The sequence below is a fragment of the Microcaecilia unicolor genome, chromosome 13, assembly GCF_901765095.1.
Source record: "Microcaecilia unicolor chromosome 13, aMicUni1.1, whole genome shotgun sequence".
Taxonomy (NCBI): Eukaryota; Metazoa; Chordata; class Amphibia; order Gymnophiona; family Siphonopidae; genus Microcaecilia; species Microcaecilia unicolor.
The window spans coordinates 5,241,922-5,265,163 of NC_044043.1; the positions used below are offsets into that span (position 1 = coordinate 5,241,922).

At 44.4% G+C, this 23,242-nt stretch overlaps 1 protein-coding gene across 1 annotated transcript in view; it reads left to right on the forward strand.

The window, feature by feature from the left end:
* MNT (MAX network transcriptional repressor) overlaps window positions 1–23,242 on the forward strand; it is a 164,227-nt gene that overhangs the window by 32,001 nt on the left and 108,984 nt on the right. The window contains 2 exon segments of the mRNA XM_030185758.1: window positions 3,821–3,862; window positions 17,897–18,008. Coding sequence (XP_030041618.1) covers window positions 3,821–3,862; window positions 17,897–18,008 — 154 coding nt within the window.

Consider the following 23,242-nt stretch of genomic DNA (forward strand, 5'->3'; position numbering starts at 1 on the left):
TTGTGCTGTTTGTGCAAAATGAGGAGCCTGCTTCTGATGTAACCAGATGAAGGGAAGTATGTTTTTTTTTTGTGTTTTTTTTTTTTTTAAACAATATACTCCGTATTTGCAGCTCGACACTATTTACAATGTAAAGTAAGAAATACAACTGAAGCAAGGCAGGAAGTACACCCCTTTCCACAAAGGACAAACTAACAGTAATTGAAATTTTAAAAAAAATATTTATAGTGAGAAAAGAGACCTCAGAGACCAGTAAAAAAAAAAAAAAAAAAAGTCATGCCCATACTAAGGGACTTCTCCTTATCATCGGTCTCAAAAACTCCCGATTTTTCTTTTGTACATTAAATTACTTCAAATAAAAGTGAATTTCAATCATATTTTATTCTTCGCAGACTCATTGCTCAATATCCACAGTGAATGCAAATGCCAAAGTAAGCACTTATCTTTTAAATGCCCAACAGGGCCACCATTTCAGCTGGTCTGGCTTCCTCAGGGGCTTCATGCTAAAATTATCACTTGTTTCATAAAGAGTCTTGTTTGTTTCCAGAAGCTCCCGACTGGCTTTGACAGCCTCCTCTGCCTGAGAAATTGTTTAAAAAAAAATATCCCAAGGTTGGAACCTCATGTGGCGTTCTAATTTCCAAGAATACTGATACCCATAATTAGTCACTATCCTCCCTTCCCCGGACAAGATGGGTTAGACCGACCCTTGATGCTGTTTCCCCCAGTTCATTCAGTGTCAAACTATGAGCTTTTGGTGAATATAACTGACTCAGATTTGCAAAAATATTTTCTGCCATTTTAGAACAATTCTAACTGTAGCGGGGAATGCAGCTTATTCCTCCAGTAGCAATAAGAGCTGAGGATTCCATCCAATGATTAAAAATTATATTTGTTTTCCTCACTGTAGTAGCTTTATTTTTACGTTTTCTGACACTCTTGCCCTGAACCCCCAACAGATCCATTTAACCAAAAAGTGCACTCATTGGTGTTGGGGGTCAGTCAAAGTCCTACAATATTGCCCCAAAATGGAAGGATTTCAACCCAGCATGACTGTATTTTACGGCATTACCATAAGGCATGAAAAAGTGTTGTCTACTAGACATTTTGAACATTGTGCATTTGCAACAATCTCAGCCTTAAATGTCTCAGTCTGTGAGAAATAGGCCCTGTGAAGCAGCCGAAACTGACACTCGGTTCAGCACTGTATACTTCGTAGGTATTTATGATATTAAAGAGGTAAGATTTAATGCCTGTACCCCAAAACCCAGATCTGGAACCCATCGCTCTAAGGGTGCATTATGATCCCCGGATGAAATGAAACTACACAATGCCTTGTGGTAATTTCAAACTGAATTCTTCTCCTGACTATCCATATCCAAGAGCGTTCTAAGAGAAAATCCAAGCCCACAGGATTCAAGGATCGCACATAATGAGACAGTTGCATATAGTATACATGTCCTCCCTCTGAATTCTGGTTTTTGACAAAAGTCTTCAGATGACCTCTGGCCGGGGAGCCTTGAATAGCTACGGCTTCGAGTGGAGGAATAACTTCGGCTCCAGTCATAAGGCTCCGGCGCAGGCTGTAGGGCCTTGCTTAGTTCCAGCTCGGGCCACAGAGCAGTGCTTAGTTCTGACTCAGGCAGTCAAGCCTTGCCTGGCCACGTTCCATCACTATCTGAATAGCAGCTGAAAATCTACAGATAAAGATGTACATTTACAGGCATCTGGCATGTATATAACATCCTTTGAAACTCGACCCATGCGTGTCCATTCTCTGTCTTTTACCGATGCATGCTCTCAGGTGAGTCTCAAGTGCTGACTTCCGTGTGTTCTCGGAGCAGCAATGTAGTCAGACGGCCTTCCACTACAAAGTCCTTTACAGCGACATTTATGGGGTAGTTTGATCTGGGCCTTGACAATCTCTCCCATAGAAGTTTGCGAACAGAAAAATAATTGAACTTGGGAATTTGAAAAAAAAAAAAAAAATCCAGGACCGGATCACACTTGCAGCTGGTTGAGAGGTATGAACCCCTCCCCATCTGCAGGTGGTTCTCATTAGCCCTGAAGATTTAGAATTGCACATTAGAGCTGCAGTGCTCCTTTATGGGTCCCTGGATCCAGAACTGACTGGCTGGAGTCAACCTTGGGCAGGCTCCATCGATCTCTGAATACTTGATGTTTCTACCTGAGGAAGAAGGGTATTAGCTGGTGGGATTTCACCCCCTTTTCCCCAAGAAAACCCCCCAAAACAAATGTGGCTGTGAACAAGGCTGGCTGGCAATATTTTAAGTCTATTCAACCTATACAACTGAGTTTATAACACTTAAGTGGAATATTAACCTCCTTCAAAAATAACCATTCAAAGAAAGAGCAGGAATTTCTTATACAGTACATTCCTTTATAGCAGTGCTTTTCACAGGAAGTCCCGGGAGCCAGTGGCACCTCTGCAGTGGCCTCCATTGTCATTCTGGGTTTATTTATTTTTTTCTATCCTCTGCTTTTCCACACAAGCTTGCAACAGAAAGGGGGAAGTAGCTAGGGGGGAAGAGCTGCATGCTTGAAGGACAAGACATTTCTTCATACAAAAAAAGAGAGTGCATTTGGAAAAGCCCACCTTCTTAAGGATATCCCCCCAGTGAAAAATTTGAAGGTGAGCTGGAATGATGAATGCAACAGATAATTAGAAGTACCAATCTCAACACAATAAGACTACCTAGAAAAGGAACCCTTATCCCCGATTTCCCATTTCTGGTTGTCCGCCCCAGTGAGTTTAAGTTGGGCTCTATCCTCATCTACAGAAACCTTGAACACTTATTATATTTAAATCTTTTTATTAAAGTATAAAAAGGAACAATATGCTGTGCATAAACTTGAGAAAGCAATAATAACAGTGAGCAGCTATAATAACCCTCCCACCACCACCCTCTACCCTTCCAACTAGAAAATGATACGGGGACAAAGTTTGTCCCTGTCCCTGTGGGCTCTGTCCCCATCCCCGCGGTTACTGCGGTTCCCCGTCCCCGTGTCATTATCTACTTCCAGGTCACTGCTCCACAATGGCTGCTGGACATCTCTCCCACCTGAAGGGGTCAATGTTCTGCTGCTGGACTTTTCTGCCTGGGGAGGTTGCTTCCCATACTATTTATGTGTGCAGATAATTGTGGCATGTGATTTTCTTCTCACTCCCTGCAGTTCCCTCTAGTCTGGGTACAACAGTTACCTAGTTCCTCATTGATGTATCATGTTACAGTTGGTAACTTCTTGCTCTCCTGCACTAATAAGGTTTTCAACCCAGTCCTCAGGGCACATGTAGCCAGTCTGGGTTTTCAGAATATCCCCCCCATTGAATTCAATTTCTAGGTGTGTCCCAAAGACTGGGCTGAAAACCTTCTGTATTCCAACTTTCAGTAATGGCACCTTTCCTATACTCCAGCAAAATAATTTTTAGCCTGGGGAGTAGCAAGGAAGTCAGACTGGGACAGGAGGATAGGGGGAGAGCTTCAGTTCAGGTGTAGAGAGGGTCCCTTCCAGGAACGGTAAATTTTGATTTCTTTTGAGTGCCAAGGACATGTTTGGTTCTGACTGTGGCCTTAGCCTAAGGTTATGAGCCAAGCTGCTTCCATGATCTAATAATAACAGATCAATCTGTCATAATATGTCTGTAGAATTATAGTTTAGTGATGGCCATAATTTAAAAGAAAAAAAACAGAATGAAGTGTGGAGTTATGGCTCTTGGAATCTGCACGTCACAGGTGCGAAGGACAGGATCCAAGCTCACCCAGTTCTTTTTTTTTTTTTTTTTTTTGGTCTTTCCCAGGGCTGGAACCAGGGAAGTACATAACAAGTTGGAGAAAAACAGGTATGTGTAAAAAAAAAATAAAAAAAAATAAATAAAAACGCTCATTTTCCTGCTAATTTCTAATAGAAACACTTAAAAACAGTTGTTCCGAGTGTTTTGGGTATAAAAGCAAACTCCATGCTACAGTGACTTGGTTCTGGTGTCCTTCTGCCTGAGGCTTATGCTATGTAAGGTTAGCAGATGACTCCAGGTCACCAGGAGCAGGCTGATCTGTTCCTCGGTTTTGCCCCATTGCATTTCTAATTTTCTGTAATAAGGAAGCTGCACAGGGCTGGCAGAGCTGTGGATGCAAGAGGGCAAACCCAGGACTGGCTTCTGTGATTCTGGGTGACCTGGAGCTAGTCATAACTACAGACCACATGACAGAGTGGAAAGGAAACTGAAAGACAAAACGGCACAATGTAGTGAAGAGACTGCTGGGACTGTAAACCCATGATGCTCCTATGAGCTCAGCAATTAAAACAAAACTAGCAGCAAATCAAAGGGGCAATTTTATTACAATGTGCATGCCTAAATAGTATGTACATAGTTTTTTCCCTGTGCTGGTGAATTTTCAAAACAAAACTGTATACAAAACTTTTTGGAACACACACATTTTCATGGCTTAATTTACATTCTTATGTCTGACCTGTGGTGATGTGGGACTCAGATGTCAGCAGTCTGTTCCCTTCTGATGTCAGTCAGGCTACTTGAAGCCTTAAAAGGCCTGTCAGTGGCACATGAAGCGAGCCCAAGATGAAATCCCCTTAGTGAAGTCTGTAGGAGAACTATAATTAGGGAGTATAATTTAGTTTATGGATCAGAGGTGGACTGACCATACGGGCAACCAGGCATGGTCCTGAGGGTCTGGGGGGCCCAGTGCTCCCCCCCCCCCCCGCACACTACTACTACAGATCATTTCTATAGCGCTACCAGTCGTACGCAGCGCTTCACAATTGAACATGAAGAAGAGACAGTCACCCCCTCAGGCTTATTTTGAAAACCCTGGTGGCCTCTTTGGGGAAAGGAAAGACCCCCCCACTTTTTCCTGCCTGCTGTGCTGCTCTGTCCGGCACCGCCGTGTCTGCAGAATGGCTGCCAAGATCCGCGAGGAAGTCCCGGCAGCCATTAAGAAGCAGCAGCGCTGGGTAGAGCAGCAGCAGGCAGGAAAGAGTGGGGTTTTTCTCCTGCCCCGTGAAGAGGCCACTTGACTTTCAGGTCTCATCAAGGTATGCCCAGAGGCTGTAGTGTGCAGGGGGTGCTGGAAAGAAATGGGGTGGCGTCAGGGGGGGGGGCAATGACCCTTTCTACCCAGGGGCCCAGATCACTGTGAGTCCGCTGCTGTTATGGATATATGTTTTATGGTCTGTTTTTCCCATCTTTTCTGTAATGGGTCAGTGAGGGGAGGATATCCAAAAGGGAAGAGAGATTGAGTTTTGTTCCCAATATAGTTTTGGACTGTGTATATTCATCTTCTCTTTCTCAGTCTGTGCTTTTGGGTACTCCTGTTCATTCCCATTCAGTATGCAAGAAATATTTGACCTGATGTGATTTTATATTGGGTGGGGGGGGGGGGGGAGGTTGAAATATTTGCTTATTATAGACACTTAGCTAGGGGAATCTGATAGTGGGATTGTTAGTTACCTCTGCCCTCCGGGTATGGGTGTCTTTTTAGTTCCTAGGATTTATAAGTGGTGTATGGGGATGGCTGATATTATTTGAGCAAAGAGGCCAGGGATGAATATCCCCCTTTTTGGCACTTTTTTGAAACTCGTTGATTGTTACTGTTCAGAAGGAATGGATCCTCAGAAGCTTAGCGGAGATTGGGTGGCAGAGCCGGTGGTTGGGAGGCGGGGCTAGTGCTGGGCAGACTTCTAAGGTCTGTGCCTTGAAAATGGTAGATACAAATCAGGGTCAGGCATACGTATAAAGTAGCACATATGAGTTTATCTGGTTGGGCAGACTGGATGGACCGTACAGGTCTTTCTCTGTCGTCATCTACTATGTTGCAGGTTGAGTATTGTTTAGGTGTTCTTGTAGTTCACTTGACCCCTGGGTTTTCAAGGGCTAAGTTAGACACCTTATTGGGTTTTATTACGTATTACCAAAGGAAGGAGAAAAGGGACAGAGGGAGAGCAAGAAAAAACAACATAAAGGGGAGGGGAATAAAGGGAAGAGGGAGATAATAGGGCAGAAAACAAGGGTGGGAAACACTGCTATACAAATCAGATGGCATATGATATATTACCAAATAGGTGAAAAAGTTTTTATATAAAATTTCTCTTCAATTGCAATATTGTTTTGTGGTGGGTGACTTTAATTTACTTGTGGAATGTTGCATGCTCTTAATTTGGTACAAGTTGTTACTGGCTCTGTTGGTCAAGAGGGTCATTGTTTGGGGTCTTCTGTTTTGCTTCTGGAGATCTTTGTCAGTTTTTTTTTTTAATTTGCAATTTAAAGCGATTCAGTCATTACCTTGGTCTGGCCTTTATGGGGTTAATTTTACAGTTCAAGCAAGTTCTTTGTTCAACTGGCCTGGGGGTGGGGTCCGTGTTGCTGGTGAGAGGCAATTAACATAGAGGAGTTTGATTTGGCTTATATTTTTGTTTTTTGACCCAGTTTAGCCCTTGGAGGACTGAGTCGATGTGTGGATGAGATTCCCCACTAAAACTTAATTCTGCTCATTTACCTAAAACTACCCTGGTTTTTTGAAGCTTTGCAGGAGCATAAGGGAAAGATTTGTAGGTCAGAGCTGATTTGTGTGAAAAGGAGGAATGTTTGATAGGCAAGGATGGCATGCTTTAGCTAATTGCTGTTATTCAGTGCAACAATTTAAAGCTAAGAGAATTTTGAAGATAGGTTATAAGAACGTGTAGCTATACTGGGTCAGACCAATGGTCCATCTAGCCCAGTATCCTGTTTTCCAAACAGTGGCCAAGTGAGGTCACAAGTACCTGGCAGAAACCCAAATCGTGGCAACACTCCATACTATAAATCCCAGGGCAAGCAGTTGCTTCCCACGTCTGTCTCAATAGCAGACTATGGACTTTTCCTCCAGGAATTTGTCCAAACTTTTTTTAAACCCAGATACGTAAACGCCTCTCCGGTACTATGTAAGCCACATTGAGCCTGCAAAATAGGTGGGAAAATGTGGGGTACAAATGTAACAAATAAATAAATACGTACACCTCTGGCAGTGAGATCCAGAACTTAATTATTCATTGAGTGAAAAAATATATCCTCCTATTTTGTTTTAAAAGTATTTCCATGTAACTTCCTCAAGTGTCCCCTAGTCTTTTTACTTTTGAAACGAGTAAAAAATCAATTTACTTCTACTCATTCTACACCACTCTGGTGAACAATGGTGAAGAGAAGGTGAGCAGTGGTAGGCAATGCTTGTGACTGCTTTTGCTGCATGTATAGATTCTGTATAATGCCGGGAAATCGCAGTGGAAAAAAACATTAGGCGTGCTTTGTAGAATATGCATAGCGCTCGGACCAGTGGCTAAATTTTGGCACGACCATTTACACCAACTAAAACCTGGTATAGATGCCTGTGCCTAACTTTATTTATTTTATTTTTGTTACATTTGTACCCCGCGCTTTCCCACTCATGGCAGGCTCAATGTGGCTTACATGGGGCAATGGAGGGTTAAGTGACTTGCCCAGAGTCACAAGGAACTGCCTGTGCCTGAAATGGGAATTGAACTCAGTTCCTCAGGACCAAAGTCCACCACCCTAACCACTAGGCCACTCCTCCACTCCACTTAGGCGTAGATCGGGCTATTCTCTAACAGTATTCGTAGTTTCTAGGATTGCCCACAACCTGCCCATGCCCCTCCTATAGCCACGCCCCTTTTGAGATCCACACATTAGAATTTACATGCATCAGTTTACAGAATACGCTTAGAAAGTTACGCACACAAATTCTAATTAGTGCCTCATCCAGTGTCTGTCCCTCCTCTCCCTTTTTCCATCTGACATCTGTCCCCTCTCTCCTTCTCATCCAGCATCTGTCCTCCCTTCCCCCTCCATCCAGCATCTGTCCCGTCTCTTTTCCCTTCCATCCGGCATTTGTTCCCCCTCCCCACTCCATTCTCCATCTATCATCTGTCCTTCCCCATCACCCAGTCACCCTGTACCTCCCCTGCCCTCCCCTCCATCCATCCATGTCCAGCAACCCTCCTCTCCCCTCCCCTCCATCCACCCATGTCCAGCAACTCTCCTCTCCCCTGCCATCCATCCATACCCAGCGATTTCTCCTCTCTCCCCTGCCCATCCATGTCCAGTGATTCTCCTTCGCTCCCATCCTCCCCTCCCATTCATATCCATCTGCCTGCCCTCTTCTCCCCCCAACATCCCCCTTTTTCTTCCTGCTATAGTGCCACCCTGCGTGATTTAAATCTTTTTTACTACCTCCGTCAAACTGGCAGCGTCATTGAAAGCCCTGCCTGTGAAGCGGCCGCGTCATTGAAAGCCCTGCCTTTCTCTAGCCTTCCCTTCAAATCTTTTTTACTACCTCCGTCGAAGTGGCAGCGTCATTGAAAGCCCTGCCCATGAAGCGGCTGCGTCATTGAAAGCCCTGCCTTTCTCTAGCCTTCCCTTTGTGAGTTTGTTCCCTGTGAGTCCCACCCTAGCGGAAGAGGAATTGACGTTAGAAGGCGGGACTCTGAGGGAACGAACTCATGAAGGGAAGGCTAGAGACGGGCAGGGCTTTCAGTGACGCGGCCGCTTCGACGGAGGTAAATAAAATGGGGAATGGGGAGAACAGCGGGAGAACGGCGGGCATCCTGGCAGAGCCTCTGGGCCCTCAGGCACTGCCCAGTTGCCTGAACGGTCAGTCCACCCCTGGCACAGGCCAATGGTGTCTTTATGATGCACCCGCCCAGGTTGTGACCTTAAATGTGGGCTTGTGTGCCAACGTTTGGGAAGCTGTGCTCCATGGCTTTCATTAAAATATAAATGATTGTGCAGCGATCTCTAGAAGATAATGTTTTCCATTTGTGCCTGTCAGTCTGCAGTGTTGTTCAAAGTACTAGGTCAAAGTACTTAAGTAAAAGTAAAAAATAAATGCATATTTTAATACTTAAGTAAAATCACAAATACAATGAATAACACATAAAAAAATATACTCAAGTGAAACATATTTTTAAAATTAAAAGTACCATAACTACAGTGAATTCAATTATGGTTACATTTTTATCCCAGCAATGCTATTGCTCTACAATTCAGTCTACTTCGTATGTAGTAAAACTAAATTTTGAAAATGACTGTCACTTAATCCACTACAGATGTTCAACAACTGCACCATCAGGAAGTGGATTGTTCAGGCTGATAAAAAAGTTCCTTCAAATTAGGCCAGGCCACAGTATTATTGATGTCTTCTGACAGGTTCTGCAGGTATTGATCAAAAGAATCTCAGTCTGAAGCACTTGACTTCCTTATAGCAAAGAATTATGTTTGTGCAGTGTTGCGTACGCCTTGTAGCACTATAAAAATGCTTAATAGTAGTAGTAGTAATTCTTTATCATTATCATCATCGTTGTCATTACAATACGTTAAAATCTTCTGCCCAGTGTGTGGCAGTGGCCAAAAAAGCAAACAGGATGCTAGGAATTATTGGGAAAAGGGATAAGACTAAGAATACTATAATGCCTCTGTTGTTCCATGGTTCGACCTCACCTTGTGTATTGTGTTCAGTTCTGGTCACCATATTTCAAAAAAGATATAGAGGGGCATTTGTTTGTGGGAGGGGCCAGGAGTCGTAGTGCACTGGACCCCCTCACATGCCAGGACACCAACCGGGCACCCTAGGGGGCACTTTTACAAAAACAAAAAAAAAGGTAAAAGAGCTCCCAGGTGCATAGCACCCTTCCCTTGGGTGTTGAGCCCCCCCAAATCCCCCTCAAAACCCACCGCCCACAAGTCTACACCATTACTATAGCCCTAAGGGGTGAAGGGGGGCACCTACATGTGGGTACAGTGGGTTTGGGGGAGTTGGACGACTAAGCATTAAGCAGCACAATTGTAACAGGTGGGGGGGGGGGGGGGATGGGACTGGGTCCACCTGCCTGAAGTCCACTGCACCCCCTAACAACTGCTCCAGGGACCTGCATACTGCTGCCAGGGAGGTGGGTATGACATTTGAGGGTGAAAATAAAAAGTTGTGAAACATCATTTTTTGTGGTGGGAGGGGGTTAGTGACCACTGGGGGAGTCAGGGGAGGTCATCCCCGATTCCATCTGGTGGTAATCTGGTAATTTAGGGCACTTTTTGGGGCCTTATTCGTGAAAAAACAGGGTCCAGGAAAAGTGCCCTAAATTCTAGCTACAAACGCATACTTTTTTTCCATTATCGGCGAAAGGCGCCCATCTCTGTTTGGGTGATAACCACGCCCCAGTCCCGCCTTCACCACGCCTCCGACACGCCCCGTCAACTTTGTACGCTTCCGCGATGGAGTGCAGTTGAAAACGTCCAAGTTCGGCTTTCGATTATACCACGTTATTCGTTTTTGGGAGATAAACGCCTATCTCCCGATTTAGGTCGCAATATAGGCGTTTTTGTCTTTCGATTATAAGCTGGATAGTGAAATTAGAAAAGGTTCAAAGAAGAGCAACCAAATGATAAAGGGGATGGAACTCCTCTCATATGAGGAAAGTCTAAAGAGGTTAGGACTCTTTAGCTTGGAAAAGAGATGGCTAAGAGGGAGATATGATTGATGTCCACAAAATCCTGAGTGATGTAGAACAAGTAGAAGTGAATCAATTTTTTATTTATTTATTTTTATTACTCTTTCAAAGAATACTAATACTAGTGGACACTCAATGAAGTTGCATGGAAATACTTTTAAAACAAATATGAGGAAATATTTTTCACTCAAAGAAGTTTAAGCTCTGGAACTCTGCCAGAGAATGTACTAACAGCAGTTAGCGTATCTGGGTTTAAAAGGGTTTGAACAAGTTCCTGGAGAAAAAGTCCATAGTCTGCTATTAAGACAGATATGGGGAAGCCACTGCTTTCCCTGGGATTGGTAGCATGGAATGTTGCTACTATTTGGGTTTCTACCAGATCCTTGTGACCTGGCTTGGCCACTGTTGGAAACGGGATACTGGGCTAGATGGACCATTGGTCTGACCCAGCATGGCTGTTCTTATGTATGACTCCTTTGGGGCTCCAGAATTCTAGGAGTAGCCTACTGGTTAGTGCAGTGGGCTTTGATCCTGTTGAATTGGGTTCGATTCCCATTCTAGCTCCTTGTGACTCTGGGTAAGTCACTTAACCCTTCATTGGTCCAGGTACAAACTAGGTGCCTGTATATAATAATGTAAACTACTTTGAATGTAAACACAGAAAGGTGATATATCAAATCCCATTCCCTTTCCTTTTTTCCCTTGGATCACCTTTACACATTTGCCTCTGAGGAGGTTGGAAAGTACTCAACATCTAAGGTGGATGTGCTGGTTACTTTTCCAGGGGGGCTCTGTCCTCAAGGAATTCCATGAGAAGAAGGTAGAGCAGCAACTTTGCCAGGCCTTTTTGGTGGGGGTCATCCAGCATTCAGGCCGCCATCTATGGCTAGGGCCGTGCTGATTAAATGCGGAAACATCACCTGGCAAGGTTCACTGGCCTAATTAGCACCTTTGCCTTTCCCCTCCCTGAGTTACTAATTGCGACCACAACGTATGAGCATTCTGGCTACGCTGGAGATCCGTTCTTATTGGGCTAATATAAAGCCGAGGACTTTCCGCATATGTATATTTTTGGTAACGGTTTCTTCAGTACTGTGTCCAAAATGAAGTAAGAATAGACGACAATAGTGTTTGTTTGATACTTGTAATTCACATTGTGAGCAGCAGGAGGTGGGAGGATGAATGAATAGGAGTCTGAGTATGTTTATTGGGGTGCATGTTGTGAAGAGTTCATTGAGAGTTAAAAAAAATAATAACCTGTCTTGGGTATGGGAGACGTGGATCCACCGAGTAGATAGAGTACACTTACGGGAATATAGAGAATATCTATTGTGGAATAATCTTACTATGTAAATGCAATATCTTATCTCTGAGTAATTCTTTGCTCTTGGACATCATGGTTGTTATTTGTAAGTTTTGTTCGAGAATTGGTTGCATGTTTGCATTTCCCTGAGCGCTCCTTCTACTAAGCAGCGGTAAGCCCAATGCGGGCTTACCGCTTGCTATACAGGAAGTACCACTGGGCTACTGCAGTAGCTCGGTGGTACTTCCCACCCCTAGCGTGCCGTCATTTCTGGCGCTACAAAAATGTATTTATTTTTGTAGCGCCGCACTGTGCCCGGCGATAATCGGGCAGTATCGTGCACTGCCTGGTTACTTCTGGGTTAATGCGGGAGTCCTTACCTCCACCTCAGTGAGTAGCGGTAAGGATTTCCCCCTGAAATGGCTGCGCAGCAATTGCTTTACCTGCCGCACGGCCACTTCCTGCAGGAAGGCGAGACTTCCCTTTTACCAGCTGCGGTAAAAGAGGACCTCAACGCGCGTGTAAAACATGCATAGACACCAGCACCAGCCCCCTTTTGCCACAGCTTAGTAAAAGGGACCCTAACTGTTGAATAAAAAGAGTTAAAAAAACAAACAAAAAAAACCATAGAGGCTACTCTAACTTTATCCAGGTACCAGTCTAAGTATCACTTATAAGTGCATTCACTCTGCAGCTCCTCAGTACCTCTCCACTCTCATCTCTCCCTACATTCCTCCCCGGGAACTCCGTTCACTGGGTAAATCTCTCTTATCTGCACCCTTCTGCTCCACTGCTAACTCCAGACTCCGTACCTTTTATCTTGCTACACCACATGCCTGGAATAGACTTCCTGAGCCGGTACGTCAAGCTCCATCTCTGGCCATCTTCAAATCTAAGCTAAAAGCCCACCTTTTTGATGCTGCTTTTAACTCCTAACCCTTATTCACTTGGTCAGAACCCTTATTTTATCATCCTCACTTTAATATTCCCTTATCTCTTGTTTGTCCTGTTTGTCTGTCCTAATTAGATTGTGAGCTCTGTCGAGCAGGGACTGTCTCTTCGTGTTCAAGTGTACAGCGCTGCATACGTCTAGTAGCGCTATAGAAATGATAAATAGTAGTAGTAGTAGTCGTCTTTGGGATTTTGGAATCTTGCTACTCTTTGTCCTTGTCCCTTATTTGTCCTGTTTGTCTGTCTTGATTAGATTGTAAGCTCTGTCGAGCAGGGACTGTCTCTTCATGTTCAAGTGTACAGCGCTGCGTACGTCTAGTAGCGCTATAGAAATGATAAGTAGTAGTAGTAGTAGTCGTCTTTGGGATTTTGGAATCTTGCTATGCTTTGAGATTCCAGAATCTTGCTACTCTTTGTCCTTATCCCTTATTTGTCCTGTTTGTCTGTCCTAATTAGATTGTAAGCTCTGTCGAGCAGGGACTGTCTCTTCATGTTCAAGTGTACAGCGCTGCGTACGTCTAGTAGCGCTATAGAAATGATAAGTAGTAGTAGTCTTTGGGATTTTGGAATCTTGCTATGCTTTGAGATTCCGGAATCCTGCTACTCTTTGGGATTCCGCACAGAATCTTGCTACTCTTTGTCCTTATCCCTTATTTGTCCTGTTTGTCTGTCCTAATTAGATTGTAAGCTCTGTCGAGCATGTTCAAGTGTACAGCGCTGCGTACGTGTAGTAGCGCTATAGAAATGATAAGTAGTAGTGGTACCCAGATAACCATTTCTGTGCATGAAACACTACTTGATGTAGAGAAATTCTTCTTTAAAATGTATCCTCTCCAAGGGTTTCCCAACCAGTGTGCCTTCAGACCCGATCAGGTGTGCCAGAAAAAAAATTACCACTGCCTATGGCCTCGGCTTTAGGCGCTGTTTATCATGAACAGATACTAGTGGTGGTTCTTTAAACTTTCGGGGGCTTTTTTTCGGTGGACTTGTGTAACTGCATACGTTTCTCGTTGCTAGATACAGCATGAGCCCTGGAATGTAGGAATTAACAGGAAACGTGAGGCGGGGATTGCCGGGTGGCTGTTCCTCCCTCTCCCAAGCCCCTCTCCTCCGAGTACTTCCCTAGCTTTTCTTTCAGCTATATGAACCTTCATATCTACAGAGACTGAAATGTAGGCGTGCCTGGGGCTTGGAAAGGTTGTGAAACACTGCTAATCCTTTAAATGCAGTGACCCAGTTTTATTTCTTGAGCAATTTTTGCCCATTTTATTGATTAGGATGAGAACAATAGATTTACGTTCAGGCAAGAAGGTACAATAAAGAATATATTTAATGTCCCTGGAATTATTTTTCCTGTAAGTGAATATTTTATATGCAGTATTATACTTTCACAAAAAGTTCTGATTTATATCATTGCTTAAGACCTTTTTGCAATAAACAATTAAAGGTCCTTTTAATAAGGCGCGCTAATGATTAACACACGCTAAATGCTGCTTTAATGCTCAGAGAGTGCTTCTGGATGTGGAAGCCTGTAACCTGTTTTTGTAGGGTTTAAAAAAAAATGTTTCATTGAACTTTGAAGACTCTTGATAGATAATGATTCTGCAGCTATGTTCAAATTTGCCAAAGTGCCTCAGATTAGGGGTCTCAAAACCTGGTCCTAGAAGGCTGCAACCCACTGGGGTTTTCAGAATTTCTACAATCAATAGGCATCAGATCAAACATAGAAATGACAAGTGACTGACTCACCCGCAAATGCGCAGTAGAGACTTCCCTCTCTGTCCCGCCCTCGCGTCAAGACGTGATGACGTCAGAGGGCGGAATAGAGAGGGAAATGGATGCTGATGCTGGAGCCGAAGCAACATCGCCGGCGCACCAACATCCACCACCCCCATCCCCGCTGCCGCCGCTGCTCCCCCCCCCCCCCCCTCCGTATCAGGCCCCCTGCACCTCCGTGTGGAAGCACTGCAGGCAGCAGCGCTTTCACACGGAGGTGAGAGGCACTCTCATGTCAGTGCAGGGGGGAGGGAGCTGGACATGGTGGGAGGGCAGGGGGGGAGAAAGGAGGGTTGCTGGACATGGGAGGAGGGCAGGGGAGAGAGCGGGGGGGGGAGGCCAAGGGAAAGAGGAGGGTTGCTGGATATGGGGGGAGGGCAGGAGAGAGAGGAGGGTCAGTGGATGGGGGAGGCCAGGGGATACAGGAGGGCTGCTGGACATGGGGGGAGGGCAGGGGAGAGAGCAGGGTTGCTGGACATGGATGGATGGAGGTGAGAATTATTACATTTTGCAAAACAAATCTCGCCCGTTTTAACGGGCTTAACGGCTAGTTTGCATATAAGGGAGACGGTGCATGCAAGTAGATCTCATGTGCATCCATTGTGAAACTCTTGCAAAACCCTGCTGGTTTGCAGCCCTTGGGCACCGGATTTGGAATCCCTTATCTTTAGGAATAGTGAAGTTAGTGTGGAAAGTTATAAAAACAGTGCCTGTTCTGGTTGGTGGCTTTAGAATTTACTTCTGTCTGGAACCTGCATGGCTTAGAATCGTAGGGACAAAGTAAAATTGCTATAGATTAGTTTCTGTGAATTCTTTATGTAACGCACACAGGTGGATGACCCTGGCTTGCCCTTACCAAATTCGGTGTGTCTTTTAGCACAATGAAGGAATACTGTGGATGGATGTAGCATAGGGGGTGGGGTGGGTGAACTGACAGGCTTAAGTGCTTGCCCACAGAGGAAGGGGATATCCAGGGACCAGTTCACAGAAGAGGGAGTGAGCTGATCGCAAAGAATATGAATATTACAGATTGAAAACTCGGCTTTTTGGACGCAGCTGGACATTTAAGAAATTGAAAAAAAATACGGCAGTCTAGCTGCATTGTGATGTTAATGTTTTTTTGTGTTTTTTCAGCTCAAGAGGCCAAATTGTTGCTTTTTATATCTTGGCATGGCAAGGTTCAGCTATGGCCGTGAATGCTCAGAATAATTTTAAAAAATCCTTAGTTCAGAGGAGTGCTGGGTTCTGCTCGCCTCCTCTTACAGCTGCACCGTGTTACGACATCATCCGGCAAGACTCACTCTAGAGGCCTAATTAGCACCTTTGCCTTTCCCTTCCCTGAGCTTTTCTTCCCCATGGGGCTTGCATAAGATAAAATTCTGCTCCTCAAACCTGGCTAATGTAATAGTCACCTAGGTTGCCACGCTGCTGATAAAGTTGGATGTGGCTTTGGTGATTAGAGCAGCAGGCTTAGAATCAGGGAAGCCAGGGTTCAAGTCCTGCCGACACTACTTGTGACCTTTGGCAAGTTACTTCACCTTCCGTTCTCTTAAGGTGCCACATAGATTATTAACCCTGAGGGGCAGAGAAATTACTCCTGTACCTGAATGTAACTCATCTTGAGCTCAGGTTTTGAAAGATGAGTAATCAAGTCCCAAAAATGTACTAAACTCTTGCAGAAATGGAGTGTAAGACCTTTTAAATTGAAAACACCTACACTTCCGAGAAAGTAACTTGTTTTTGTGCCAAAGGGCTGAATTTAAGGATGGGATGAAAGTTTTCCAGTTCCGTTTTGCATATGGAAACGAGATTCAGGGAATTAAATCCTGGGGCAAAACAAATGCTATTTCAGAATTGGGAAGCATGCCGACTCAAGCTTTTTGCACGTGTGTCCATGTGGTTCTTGCGTGTGTTGAGTTTGTACAGTTGATTTGCATTGCACACAAAGTGGATTCTGAGGTGCAGAATAGTAGGTCAGCAGGGCAGGAGCAATTGGACCTCGTTCTGACTTGGGGAGGGGGTTTGGAAAGAGAGGTTGTGGCTGGGGGACATAGGCAGTGTTAAACTGTGCTAAAGATTGCTAAAACCTGTCGTTTCTTTCTCTACAACATTAGCAAAATCCGTCCCTTATCCACACTCTTATCACCTCTCATCTCGGCTACTGTAACCTACTACTCACTGGCCTCCCTCTTAGCCATCTCTCTCCTCTTCAATCAATCCAAAACTGCTGCGTGACTCATTTTCCACCAAAGTCGTTATGGCCACATTAGCCCTCTTCTTAAGTCACTTCGCTGGCTCCCTATCTGTTTCCGTATTCAGTTCAAACTTCTCCTACTGACCTAGAAGTGCATTCACTCTGCCGCTCCCCAGTACCTCTCCACTCTTGTCTCCCCCTACGTTCCCCCTCGAGTACTCCATTCTGTAGACAAATCTCTCTTATCCGTCCCTTTCTCCTCTACCGATAATTCAAGCCTCCATTCCTTTTATCTTGCTGCACCTCACGCCTGGAATAGACTTCCTGACTCTGTACGTCTAGCCCCGTCTTTAGCCATTTTCAAGTCCAAACTCAAACCCACCTCTTTACCATTGCTTTTGACTCCTAACTCACTTACCCTGTCCTTTATCCTCACCTCTTTATTCCCTTACCCTTAATTGTTCTGTCTGTTTACCTGTCTTATCTAGATTGTAAGCTCTTTGAGCAGGGACTGTCTTCTGTGTATGGTGTACAGCGCTGCGTATGCCTTGTAGCGCTATAGAAATGATAAGTAGATAGATAGAAGTCAGTTGGGTGCTGTGGCCCCCGATGCAGGGGGTTGGGTGGCACCTTGTTGTCATAGGGTGGGGGAGAGGGTATGATGTTTTGGGTTGACTGTGAACAGCAGCAATGCTGTTGTATCTTTGTGTATATTTATTTATTTATTGTGTTTGTATCCCACATTTTCCCACCTTATGGCAGGTTCAATGTGGCTTACATATTGCTAAAAAGGCGGTTACGAAATTTAGATTTGTAGAAGTCTAGTACATAATACAGAAGTACAATAAACGCTTAGGTTGATATATTAGCACTTTGTGAGAGAGGTTACTATTATTGTTTTTCATTTCTGAAATTTTCGTGATGTATATATTTCTCTGTATGTGTTTGTACTAGTTTTTGCAGTTCTTGTTTGTAGTCCATCTGTTCACCTGAATTCCTGAGGTTTTGGTAGAGTTGTATGCATAAGTTGAGGGTGAATTTGCGTGGCATGGTACTTGCCTGTAACTGGTGATCAAAGTTCCTCCTTCTTCCCCACGTCTAAAACCTGACCAGAACTGTGCTTTTTTTCCCCTCCCCCCCAGACGTGCACATCTGAAGGAATGCTTTGAGACTTTAAAAAGGAACATCCCCAACGTAGATGACAAGAAGACGTCAAACCTCAGTGTCCTTAGGAGTGCCTTGAGGTATATCCAGGTATGGCCCTCGGTGAACATTTTGCATTCGCTTATTGCCACCAGTGTCTTGTCTTCATGGTTTCATATTCCACAGAGGTGAAGGGATGGAGGTAGTGTTTCAGGCACCCTCTTTCAGTTATTGGCTGGTGCCCCCCAAAGCTAGCACTGCTGCTACTGCTGCTCCCCCCCCCCCCTTGCCACCACCACCATCATCCTTCCTCCACAAGCTCAGACTCCAGTGCTGCCTCAACCTGCCCCCTCTGAGGACTTCCTGTCAGAAAGGGTGGGACATGCAGTGTTGGAGCATGGGCCTGGCACCACTATAAGCAAGGTGGGCATGGTACCCTCCAAATGTTGGTGTCCTCCTACCACACTTACCTTGTTCTGCTGGCCCTGAACAGGTGCTACCAAGGGCAATGCATAAGAATGGATATCAGTATGAATGAACCCTTCACAAACATTTTATCTTGTGTGAACGTGTATGATGTCAGGCCCTTTTTTAATTTTTCTGTGCCTGGTGTCCTGCTGAGAGTCACAAGCTGTGGATCTGATGGGACCGATTTGTGAAACACACTTCAGTGACATGTTTCTTTGATATGACTGGATGTATCCCTCAAAGCTGCCACGTAAAATCAAGACCTTTTAAAACCGTGTCTGTATACTGCTGCCATCAGGTAGATTTTATTTCAGTCTTCTTGTTTCCCCTTTTTTTGTGCTGATATGGAATTTAGTAATGAGAGCTCGGTGCGTGTACATTGGTATCCGTGTGCGTGGTCTTATTCCCTGTTTTGATGTTTATGTATTTATAGATCAGCAGAAGGAGTAGTGAAGGTAGCAGGGCTCTTCCACAAAGTCCAAAGAGAATCCAGTTGCATGGAGAATTTGAGAGATCCCACTCTCCTCCTGGTCCTGTCTCTGGATATCCTGGTTTTCATTCCCACTCTCCTCCTGGTCCTGTCTCTGGATATCCTGGTTTTCATTCCCACTCTCCTCGTCTTCCACAAAATAACAGAAGGACAAGAGATGAAATAAATAAAATCTTTATTCTTCAAGACCCGATACAGCTTTTCAGCACCTCATTCCTGCATGTTGCACTGGGATTGTGTCTTTTTAAAGACTGTTATCCTGACGCCCAATCCTCATCAGACCCCGAAACACGGTACTGTGTCAGGTCTTGAAGAATAAAGATTTTATTTATTACATCTCTCGTCCTTCTGTTATTTTGTGGAACAGCCCTGCTACCTTCACTACTCCTTCTGCTGGTTTCCTCCTACATAGTGACACACGGTCCTCTGCTTTTGCGGTGTCCCGTCTGTGTATTTATAGATATCACTTTCTTCCAGTGTGTCTGTATCTGATTATACATCACGCATGTAATGCAGAACTGTCCAAACATATCCTGTTGGGTTTTCAGGATATGCATAGTGAATATGCACAAGATTAATTTGTATACATCAGAAATCTATTATATGGAAATTTTACTTTTATGCGTAGTTGTTGTAGATATCTTGAAAATCTGATTGGCTGTGAAGTTCCCAACACAGGTTTGGGGAGCCCTAATGTACTAATAATGTACCATAACAGAATGGGGGAATATTATGGCTCTCTTTTTTGCGGGGGAGGGGGGCAAAGGGGTTGGTCAGACCTGGGAAACTTGGTACATAGTTCAGCAACTCCATCTTCCAGTTTATTACTGCACCAAGCCTGTTATCTGGAAATGGCTGTGCAGCAAGTGTTTTACATTCCGCACGATCATTTCTTTTCCTCAAGAAAGGACAGCCTTTTACCCATTGACACTAACGCAGGCCTCCTTTTACCACAGCTTAGTAAAAGGGCCCCTTTCTGTGTTTTCTTTCTTTTTTTTTTTTTTTTTTGGTGGATGTGTGTTGAATCTTCTTTTTACTGTATTATGGAAAGGACTTTTGTATGGCAACATCAAGGGAGCTGTTCTCCTGGTAGGCCAAAGGAGGAAAGCGTCCGCACTCATGAGAGCCATTCGGAGGGGCATTGATTTTGTCATTAATGATTCAGGAAGATTCATGGGTTCAGTGCAGGATGTGATTAGGCTTCTGTTAATGAGCTTTGAAAAAGGTCTATACATTGAAACCTTTCCTGTGCAGTACTTTCAGCCATTTGTTACAGTTAGCTAAGATGATTTCTCTCTTTAGGGTGCATTCAGAGCATTCCTCTTTTAATTTTTTTTTCTTTTTCTTTTAAATTTACCTCTGCATATCTACTGCTTTTCCATACTGTAATGCCTGAAACGATTTTCTGATTTAAAATAACTTGAAAACAGAAGGGCTGGTATTCAACCAAATGATAACCAGATAACTTAGCTGTGTATTTATTTTATTTTTGTTTTGTTAGGTGGATATTTAAAAAGATACCCAGGTTAAGTCTATGCTGCTGAATATAACTGCTTAAAGATACTCGGGTATCTTTATCTGGATATCTTAGGCCTGCTCCTATCTGTAGCCGACTTATCTGAATTAATTTAACCTGATAGCAGCTGGATATTGCTACTCTTGGGCTAAAGTTTATGTTCAAACATTTTTATTGAAAATAACGTACAATTGATACAAAACAGTAAACTAAGACACAGTTTGTTATGAACATCAATACCTAGCTCCCCAGAATCCCTTGTAAACCCCTCCCCAACTCTCCCATCTGTCATCCCTCCACCCCTGTCCCCCATTTCCCTTATGTTACAAACAACTATGCAAGATACGTATAAAACAGTATATGCCCCAACCCAAAATTGCCATATTTGTTAACAACAGATGTAGACTAGAAGTCTACCAAAGCAAACTATCTCCTAACCCCCTTCCCAACCTCCCACACCTACCTCTCTCACTAACCCCCCCCCCCCCCCCTTCTTAATAGCCATATACAGAGATGGCATTTCTAGCTGGTTTCAGTTTTTCACTTAATGTTCTTTGCATGCCAAAACCAATGAAGAAGGAGATCAAAAGGAAAATATGGCCAGATGCAAGTGGGTAGGGTATGCAATTCCAGTTCACCAACCAGTCTGGATTATTTTTTTCAATGTAATGCAAATATGCAAATGTTTTGATCTGTGAAATCCAAATCATGCACATCCATCTCATAAATATTCATGGTGGGACAGCCTGAAAGCCAGAACTATTTGTGGCTTATGAGGACTGGACATACAAAAAAAGGCGGAAAGCTTTTTTATGTTTGAAATGTAAAAGATTCAAAATATGTAATTCAGCAGACTCACAGTAAATTAGCTAATGAGTGCTGGTTGCTCAAAGTGATGTAGGTATGATTTTTTTTTTTGTTAAAATGAAACATGCTTTACAGAGTACACAGTCCTGAATATCAACAATTCATATACCCCACAATGAATAGTAAGAAAGTGTGAATATCCAGCACTTTGAGGTTTATGGGAGGAAAAAGCCTCAAGGAGCTCTTGACCAACAAGTCTACAGAGCTACAAATGATCCTGCTGACCCATCTCCTGGTCAGAAAGGATCTGTTCCTCATCGTTGGCAAAAAAAAAACCTTCCCATCACCTTCCATGTATATTGACAAGAAAAAAACTTGTTCCGATGTGCTTAAATTTGATTATTGTGGGGGTATATATGAGTTGTTGGTATTCAGGACAGTGAATTTTTACTCCCACAACCACCGTGTTTGTTGTTTAGAGGATTACACAGTACACAGCCACGCATGCAGACCTGAACCAGTTTCTCTGAGCCAGTCTTGGGTACTGGCCCAGCTGACCTGGTTTAATTTCATCTCCAAGTCAAATGTCAAACTAGATTATTCATATATATATATATATATATATATATATATATATGAAAGGTAGTTTTCTGAGGTGATGTTGGTTAACTTTTGTTGGCCGTGACATGGGTGGCACAGAGTTGAGTGTCACGCTCCTCACCTCTGTAGCGCGCACGCCAGAATCTTTCCTCCGGCGCTCCATCTTGCAGGCTGCTCTGGGCTGTGGCCCCGCCTCCTTGCTCTGCGGGGATTGGCCTCCGCAGGCAGTCTCCTGCTCCCTTTCCCTCACTAGATGATAGCTCTCCTCCTCCCCAGCTGGTTCCTGCTGATGTCAGACGCCAGCACTATTTCTGGGAAGCTCTTCCCCTGCTTCATTGCTTCGGCTTCTACTTTGGTAAGTGTTACTAACCCTGTAGACTGCTTCTTATCTTCTGATCCCTCGCTGCTGACTTGCCTGTATCTGGATTACTCTCTTGCCTGCCTACTGACTTGCCTGTACCTGGATTACCCTCTTGCCTGCCACCTGCCTACTGATTTGCCTGTAGTACTACTACTTATCATTTCTATAGCGCTACTAGACGTACGCAGCGCTGTACATTTGAACATGAAGAGACAGTCCCTGCTCGACCTGGATTACTCTCTTGCCTGCCGCCTGCCTACTGACTTTCACTTGTATCTGGATTACTCTCTTGCCTGCCTACTGACTTTCACCTGTATCTGGATTACTCTCTTGCCTGCCACCTGCCTACTGACTTTCGCCTGTATCTGGATCACTCTTCGCCTGCCGTCTGCCTACTGACTTCCGCTTCTACCTGGATTACTCTCTTGACCTGCTGCCTGCCTGGCCGATACATTCCTCACCCCGCTTCCAGCTCCGTCCCGTAAGTCCTGCAGGCCGCCCGCACCTAGGGGCTCAACCTCTGGGGAATGGCGGTCAGCGCAGGTGAAACCCGGGTTGTCCAGCAGCCAAGCAGAACCTGGTCTGAGTACTGGGCTCAGCAGCGCTCTACTTGGTACAAGAACTCACAAGTCTGACATTGAGTGCCATCACTGGAGCAAATGTACTTCTTTGTGAGTCAGTGGCCCAGATTAGCTGGACTGATGACTGGAGAGGAGACTGTGCCGTGTGCCGACAGACAAGCCAAGTGTTGCAGCTTTTCTATTACATCATATGTGTAGGGGCTGGTGGTGTTTTTCTGGTGGCTCTTAGATGGCCCGCTGTGCTGTGGAATGTGTGCACTTTGCAAAATACCTTTAGCATCAGTAATTACAGCTGGAGGGAGGTGGTGGGATGGGAAAGCAGCTAGGAAGAGACTATATATGCCAGGTAAAAGAGAACAAGGGCACAGTACTGGGGTCAGACAGATAGGGAATCAGTACTCGGGGTGGGGTGGGGGGGTGGGATTCAGGCTGTACAAGTCATGGGAAATGGGTGATAGACTGCCTTCTCCATTAATGGGGTAATTCTATAAAGTTGTTATTTTTACATCCCAGTTACGCACA